The sequence below is a fragment of the Triticum urartu genome, unplaced genomic scaffold (assembly GCF_003073215.2).
Source record: "Triticum urartu cultivar G1812 unplaced genomic scaffold, Tu2.1 TuUngrouped_contig_6067, whole genome shotgun sequence".
Taxonomy (NCBI): domain Eukaryota; kingdom Viridiplantae; phylum Streptophyta; class Magnoliopsida; order Poales; family Poaceae; genus Triticum; species Triticum urartu.
The window spans coordinates 1-8,810 of NW_024116796.1; the positions used below are offsets into that span (position 1 = coordinate 1).

At 44.8% G+C, this 8,810-nt stretch overlaps 1 protein-coding gene and 1 pseudogene across 1 annotated transcript; one reads left to right on the plus strand and one right to left on the minus strand.

Moving 5' to 3' along the window:
* Positions 1–2,968: 2,968 nt before the first annotated feature.
* Positions 2,969–5,060, plus strand: LOC125530098 (annotated as a pseudogene).
* A 152-nt stretch (positions 5,061–5,212) lies between these two features.
* On the minus strand, positions 5,213–8,779 carry LOC125530097 (the record flags this gene model as incomplete). Its single annotated transcript, XM_048694489.1, is given in 2 exon segments — positions 5,213–5,531; positions 7,722–8,779. A coding segment is annotated over 1 exon segment (1,054 nt), but the record flags the coding sequence as incomplete, so codon positions are not given.
* Between the last annotated feature and the right edge of the window lie 31 nt (positions 8,780–8,810).

An 8,810-nucleotide genomic window follows, 5' to 3' on the forward strand; every position in this document is an offset into this window, starting at 1 on the left:
GTTTGGCCATTTGGTCTATACGCACTAACCATCTACGTGGGAGTAGTTATGGGTATCCCGGCGTCGTGGTATCAGCCGAAGCCTTCGTGACGTCAGCGACTGAGTGGCGCGCGCCGGATTGGAACGTAAGCCTGCTCTTGTATTAAGGGGGCTAGTTCTGCTTCCGGCCGCGTTCGCAACGTGCAGGTGTGCTATGGGCGATGGGCCCAGACCCCTGTGCGCTTAGGTTTAGACCGGCGTGCTGACCTCTCTGTTGGTCTAGGTGGGGCTGCGACGTGTTGATCTTCCGAGGCCGGGCATGACCCAGGAAAGTGTGTCCGGCCAAATGGGATCGAGCGTGTTGGGTTATGTGGTGCACCCCTGCAGGGAAGTTAATCTATTCGAATAGCCGTGATCTTCGGTAACAGGACGACTTGGAGTTGTACCTTGACCTTATGACAACTAGAACCGGATACTTAATAAAACACACCCTTCCAAGTGCCAGATACAAGCCGATGGTCGCTCTCTAACAGGGCGACGAGGAGAGGATCGCCGGATAGGTTTATGCTATGCGATGATACTTGGAGGACTTCAGTCTACTCTCTTCTACATGCTGCAAGATGGAGGCTGCCAGAAGCGTAGTCTTCGAAAGGACTAGCTACCCCCCTCCGGCTTTCTGCAGTTCAGTCCACATATAATAGCCTTATTCCAGTTGATACCAATGCATACATATGTAGTGTAGCTCCTTGCTTGTGAGTACTTTGGATGAATACTCACGGTTGCTTTTCTCCCTCTTTTCCCCCCTTTCCCTTCTATCTGGTTGTCGCAACCAGATGCTGGAGTCCAGGAGCCAGACGCCACCGTCGACGACGACTCCTACTACACCGGAGGTGCCTACTACAACATGCAGGCCGCTGATGACGTTCAGGAGTAGTTTAGGAGGATCCCAGGCAGGAGGCCTGCGCCTCTTTCGATCTGTATCCCAGTTTGTGCTAGCCTTCTTAAGGCAAACTTTTTTAACTCATGTCTGTACTCAGATATTGTTGCTTCCGCTGACTCGTCTATGATCGAGTTCTTGTATTCGAGCCCTCGAGGCCCCTGGCTTGTAATATGATGCTTGTATGACTTATTTTATTTGTAGAGTTGTGTTGTGATATCTTCCCGTGAGTCCCTGATCTTGATCGTACACGTTTGCGTGTATGATTAGTGTACGATTAAATCGGGGGCGTCACAATGGGTACTGGCCATGGTTAAGGGGACCTCTACGGAAAAACTATGTCTTGATCATCCAGTTTTTAAACACCAGGTAATGCGAGGACTATAACGGAGGCGATCGAGTCTTGTGGGGAAAAGTAAATCGATTAGCCGTGTCCCTAGTTACAAACAATTTGAGCAACTGGAATTTGGATTATATGGAGATCTCAACACTGTTACCGATTAAATGAATTTGGGTTAATGTTAACTTTGGGATACCTACTAATAAAGCAAGGTGCGTTCCGCCCATTCTTTCATCCGTTCACCGCCGAAAAGATCCTTTTTCTACCCGATGTGGTACTAAATTCTTATGTGTTTGTCTACTAGACAAAGAATTTTTGTATGTGGGCCACGCGCTGTGGCCCAGTGAAGTTAGCCCACTTATTTTTCTGGCCAGGCAGCTAAGAAAATTCTATTTTCCGCACTGGACGACAAATAGTCGGAGTTTCCCGCAGGACAACCAATAATTGGCTGGCTCTTTTTTATTTTTTTATGTATTTTAATTCTAATTTTATTCTCCTTTCCTTATCTCTTTTTCCCTTCCAAGTTTGTTTTTCTTTTAGAATTTATTCATAAATTAAAAAAATTCAAAAAAATCAGAATTAAAAAAACAAATATTAGAAAATGTTCATAATTCCAAAATTTTGTTGCTATTTTGAAAAATATTAGGAACTTGCTAAAAGTTGCAATTTTTTCTTTAAAACTATTGTTTTTCAAAAATTGTTCTGAATTTCTAAAAAGAAAATGGCATTTGTAAAAATGCTCCAAATTTGAAAAATATTCATGTTTTAGTAAAATTTTCAAAATTAAAAATAATTTTTGTGGATAAAAGATACACATTTTCTAAAAATCTTATGAATTTTCAACACATGTTCCCGGTTTAAAAAAATGTTGACATGTTCAAATAATGTTCATGTTTTTATAAAAAAAGTTGGTGTTCTCATAAAATGTTTGTGAATTTTAAAAGATGTTTCCTTTCATATTTTATTTGCGTTTTTTCGAAAGTGGACATAATTTTCAAAAAACTGTTCAGAGTTTTAAAAACTGTTCATGTTTCCTAGAATATTCAAAAATTTCATACCTTAGAATCTCCTCGATTGAAAGGATTGAAAGGAAGAGTAGATTGAATAATTCATGGGCCTTCTCTGGCGTATGATGACGTAAAACAATGCTAATAATGCATCTTTGCTTAGGGTAGCACTCGACGTTTTCTGACACTCGACGCAGGGTGTAATTCTAGTAGTGTTAACACAATATGTCTCACCACTTTTTAAGAATAGCTAGTTATTAAAGATAAGACTAAGAGATAAATCACTAGACATACTTATATTCTCATATCCAAATCACATACAAGGCTTAACATAGAACTGTCTTATCAACCACTGCACCTGCCCTTATAACTTATTGTAGACATACTTTTACTCTCATGTCCAAATCACATGCAAGACTTAAGATAAGACTGTCCTATCATCCACTATACATGCCCTTATACACTTTGCCCCAATGCATGAATGGGCGGATTTGTACAGAAACCGCCTTACTTATAGCATCGTTCATAACAGAATTCCTACAACCTGCTTCCTTTAATATAGAGTGCCATTCCATCTTGCCCTGGCCCGGGCTAGACTTGAGCAAATTTAGCCTTCATCCAGAGACGAAGAAGGAAAAAACCCAGAGAGACAGGGAGCATGTATCGCATCCTTGCACAAATGTAACCCTGCCAAGGACATGCATGCATGCGAGCACACCGGGTCTTCTTCATGATCTCGCATGCAACTGCCGTTTTCCCTTAGACGAAGTCACTTGGTGAAACGAGCAGCAGCGCGGCCTATTTATGCACACCGCGTCACAAATCTCGGGCGGTGTACGTACGTCCACGGTGGTTCCGGCTCAGAGCTCTCCCTCTCTCTGTCACTCACATGGCGGTCGCCACCGCGTCCGGCGTGATCTCCGCCCTGCTGGTTCTCGCCGGAGTCGCGGTCACGGCGCAGCCACATCCTGCGGCGGGGGGGCTTGCCGGCCGGGCCGCCCAAGTTCCCCGCGATCCTCGCGTTCGGCGACTCGGTGGCCGACACGGGCAACAACAACCACCTCCGGACGTTCATCCGCTCCAACTTCCCGCCCTACGGCAAGGACTTCCCCGGCCACAAGCACACCGGCCGGTTCTCCAACGGCAAGATCAGCGTCGACCTCCTAGGTAAGTACCATCCATTACCCTGTACTTTTGCCATGGAAATGTATTTTCACAATATATTTTCCCAAACAACCAAGGATCAATTTGTTTTGGAAATGCGTGCGTGCGTGCAGCGTCGGCGCTGGGCGTGAAGGAGCTGCTGCCGCCGTACCTGAAGAAGGGGCTCTCCATCGAGGAGCTCAAGACGGGGGTGAGCTTCGCGTCCGCGGGCAACGGCTTCGACAACGCCACGTGCCGGACCATGTCGGCGCTGACGATGGAGCGGCAGCTGCAGCTGTTCCAGGAGTACAAGGAGAAGGTCGGGGGCAGCGTGCCCGACAAGGCGCTCTACTTCATCGTGACGGGCAGCAACGACATCGTGGAGCACTTCACCTTCGCGGACGGCATCACGGAGCCCGGGTACGCGGAGAGCATGGTGAGCCGGGCCATCGTCTACGTGCAGTCGCTGGCGGACCTGGGCGCGAAGCGGATCGCGCTGGTGGGGGCGCCGCCAGTGGGGTGCCTGCCGTCGCAGCGCATGATCGCCGGCGGGCTCCGGAAGCAGTGCGCCACGGACCGCAACCAGCTCGCCCTGCTCTTCAACCACAGGGTGGGGCAGGAGATGGCGAAGCTGGGCGTCAGGCTCCCCGGGGTCACGCTGGTGAACGTCGACATCTACACCATCCTCGCCGACGTGATCTACCGGCCGGAGGCGTTCGGGCTGAACAACACCCACGACGCGTGCTGCGGCTACATCGGGCTGGCCGCCGCCGTGCTCTGCAACTTCGCCAGCCCGCTCTGCAAGGACCCCTCCAAGTACTTGTTCTGGGACAGCTACCACCCCACCGAGAGGGGCTACCAGATCCTCATCGACGCCATCGTCGCCAAATACTTCAGATTCATGCACTAGCGATAGCAAGTTTCTTCTCTCTCGCTCTCTCTCTCTCTCTCTTTACAGTAGCATAATTCACTAGCGAGATTTTTAATAAGGGTAATACGTCATAGGAGTGCTCTGCTTTTTATTTTATTTTAGAGTAAATTCCACCTTGTCCATGCAAATATGTCGACAAGCTAAATAGTTGGTCCTCACTAACTCCAAATTCTTTTAACATCCAACCATGTCAACTCACTATGCCAAAATGCACGAAAAAGATACATTTTTAATGCACACGCAACAATTCATGAAAAAGACACCTTTAAAATGCATCATGGATGATACTCATATTCAATATATATTTTACAACTATACGATAATCAGTAGCTTATACGTATTTTAGTTTCAAATCTCATATTGTTAATCTAAATTGTTTCATACAACCAGATCTCATTTAAATAATTGCAACTGATTCCCGTAGCTACAAGTGGGGTATCATCTCTAGTTGTATTTACTCCTTTGTGGCTTCTATTTTCGTTGTTAAGTTCCCGCAAAAATTGTATGGGGTGACAAACATGTACCAAAGCACACATGAGTCAAAAACTGCAAGCATAAGAATAAAATAGAAATGAAACGTAAAGCAACAAGATTTCTTCAGATATTCACAAGATTATTTTTGAGAATTTGAGAAATAAGGAACATGTAGGACACACATGGATTTTCTACAAGGTCAGAATATATCTCAAGCTATTCCTCATGGAAAATTACAGAGTTCCTACAACACTCCAAAGGCAAATGAGGGCCTAGAGCATAAAAGCTATAGATGATAAACTTGTTGAGAAGATTAAATACTCCCTCTGTAAACTAATATAAGAGCGTTTAGATTACTAAAGTAGTGATCTAAACACTCTTATATTAGTTTACGAAGGGAGTACAATAATAAGTAGCGATTCTCTCAACACAACATGTCTCTTACTAGTGGTATACACGAGGTCACCGCAGTGGTGAAGCCCATTGTCCCAGCACAACAACAGTATATGCACACATCAATGCTAGACAAAGCCAGAGCATGTCTTTGCTTAAATACATTCAACATAACACTATTTCCACCCCCCGCAAAAACAAAACACAACACTATTTGCAAACAAATATTGCTACATCGAGCCGACATTTTTGCAGTACCGTGTTCCGTATATCCGCAGCAGACGCATGGCCCAGATAACAGACCTCGAAAGCAAAATGGGTTCATCCCTGCAGATATCAATAGTTACAACAAAGAATAAAACCAATGTGGGTGCAATAAAAATAGTTGTTTCCGCTGTGCTCTCAAATTAATCCCAGGGCCATCTTATGACATTTTGGGAGCAATATAAAAAATTAGACCAACTATGCAAAACTGGCAAGTAAAGAGTAAACGGCACATAAGCTGCTCATGCTGCTCATTTGTGTTACAGGAGCACCAGGTACATGTAATCCTAGTTCTGAAACATATTACTAATAGATTAGTAGAAACGCAACATTTCAATGCTAGATAAAAGCTTCAAGGCCCTCAAGCAACATTCTTCTTTCAAGAATCAACATTTCCAACGAAAGATATGTAAATACTAAGCCCTATAAGATGCACTACCATTCCAATAGATGGTCTTGGCTTTTATATAACATCAACACTGGTAAACTACAATCAAGCTTTCACATCTGAGATTTGGCATGGATAGGCTCAATTGGTGGAATTCAAACTAGCATAATCAAAAACAGCATGGACCGACAGTTGGACAGCAAAAAGTTAGACCCAATGATCAAGAGGAAATTGCACAAACCACCTACTATTGGTGCTAGTTTTGCACAAAACACTCACTTTACAGGTTTGTTGCACAAAACACCACATTCTGAGGTAATTTGTTGCAGCTAGGTCTAATCCACCATTTGGGTGCGTTGACATGATTCCTGACAAGTGGGTTCAGTTTGTAAGTGCATCCGTGACAAGAAAAAACAGCCACATCAGCAGCCAACTAGAACTATCAATATCTCACAATTCTTGCTCCAATTGAGCTGATTTTTTTCTAGAATATTATTGAGTGCACACATGATTTATTGGTTTGTTTTGCATTTTACGAAAATGTTAAATTTGAACAAAAATATTAAACAAGTCAACTAACATTGCAAAATCGCCCAGTATTTGGATGCTAAAACCTCATGGCGGTAATATTTTGGTGTGTGCGACTTGATGATGTCTGTAATGGTCACATGACAACTACTTGGATGGTAACACCTCATGGCGGTAATATTTTGGTACGTGAGAGTTGATGATGTCAATAATGGCTTTATGGCAGCCACTTGGATGCTAAAGCCTGACAGCGACAATATCTGCCATATCTTGGTGCTACTGAGTTTATTTTATGAATATTGTGCCTATTTATGAATCATTTTATATTTGTGTAGCAATCTTATGTTTTTCACATGAAAATTTGTGGTGTGCTATTAGCTATTTGTAACCAGTAATGAATCTGGAAAGTTTCAGCTGGTTTGGATCACATTATAATGAGATATCTGCAGTTTACATTGGCTCATAATTTTTTTACTCAAAAATCAAAATTTTCAAAAAAAAATGCAGAACAATTCCAGTAAATCACACATGTATGCAATACTACTCTCGAAAAAAGGCAGCTCATTTGGACCACAGTTTGTGAGATATTTGCAATGTTAGTTGACTCGTTGAAATTTAACATTTTAAAAAAATATTTAAAAAAACCCAATAAATCATAGATGCACTCACTAATATTCTGGGGAAAATCCAGCTCAATTGAAGCAAAGGATTGTGAGATATTGACAGTTCCAGTTGGCTGCTGATGCGGCAAGTTTTTCTTGCCGTGATGCACTTACAAACTGGACCCACTTGTCAGAAATCATGTCAACACATCCAAATGGTGGATTAGACCTAGTTGCAACGAATTACCCCAATATGTGGTGTTTTGTGCAACAAATCTGTAAAGTAGGTGTTCTATGCAAAACTAGCACCAAAAGTAGGTGGTTTGTGCAATTTCCTCAATGATCAAACCAGTCTGGGTCTGGTTACCACCAGAGGACCAGAGGTGTAGTGTACCCAGGAAAACCAAGCCAGTTCCCCTGTTTTTCAAAGGTAATATATTTTGTACAAAAATGCTTTTCAGGTCATGCAAATTTAGTGGGATAAATGCCTTTCAAGTACAAATTTTTTCGTTACTTGCCCAGTCACTTGACATTTGTTGGACAGGTCAGAAACAAACCATGACCATCTTCACTACTTTGACAAATTCTCCCAACATAAACAGAATCAACCAATAACGTCCTACATGCACAATTAGGACAGCGAAACACCACAAACGGAAACAGAATAAGATTTACCATTTCACAGGAGAGAATCTACAGAAAATAAGCAAGCACTTGGTATGAGAACAAGCTTACAACTTCATATAGTCGGTCTTGACAACGATGGTGGGAAGCCGAAGTATGGGTGGACACGTTCATGGTTGAAGCATGGCTTTGTCATCGTACAGATTTTCTTAAGTTCTGAAGTCCGGACCTCCACTGAAAAATAATCTATATCCCAAGTATCCACCCATTCAGTTTCATGACAGTCCTGCTGAGATTCTGTAGTGCCTCCGAGAAATAAGAATCCCGCAGCTGCGCCAACGGTGAAATAGTCATATTGGCCAGGCAAGGGTATAACACTCTCCAGCCGCCATTCCTTGGGAGATTCGCTGTTATTTTGAGTGGTATAAACAAGACAAAACGATCCATTTGGACTGTGATCACCAACAAGAGACAACAACTCAAGGGATCCTTCTCTACCAACTACAAAGCCAGGCAGACTTCTGGTCTGGCCAGGCCGAGTTCGGTGATGCATACCGTGTTCTGCAAGTGGCTGGCCAGGCAGACGTCTGAGCAGCTCGTGGAAACCACTGTGATCGCTGATGGTGGAAAACTCCATTCTCCGTGTATCCAGAACAAGAAATTTGTCCATCCAAGGCGACGCCGAGTAGAAGCAGCCACGCACATGGTCGAAACTTGACATGCCGCGGCAACCTCTCGAATCAGAACAGTTCTGCAGCCCATGGGGGCGGTCTGTGCCCAAAGAGCTCCAGCTGGGAGATGCAGCTATACACCATTGCCGAGTAACGGACGAGAAGACGAACGCGACAACCTTGGTTCTGTAGTGCGCTATGCATATCACCCTGAACGACGTCTCATCCTCATGGTCACCGACGGGGGCGAGGACTGGCGCCAATTCAGCCGGGCGTCCTTCCTGGGCGGTTATGGCGTCATCGGGCACGGGCGGCAGCAGCACGTAGCGGCGCGACAAGGGGTCGCACACGGCGAGGGCGGATCTGAAGGTTCTCCCCGGGACCCTGCAGTCGAGGAGGACGCGGCCGTCGCGGACGTCGCGGGGGTGCCAGGGGCTGAGCCACCCCTCCTTGGGCTTGGGCACGAAGGAGTAGGTGAAGTCGGCGGCGTCGAGGAGGCCGGGTGGGGGCCGCGAGGGAGGGGGGGGGG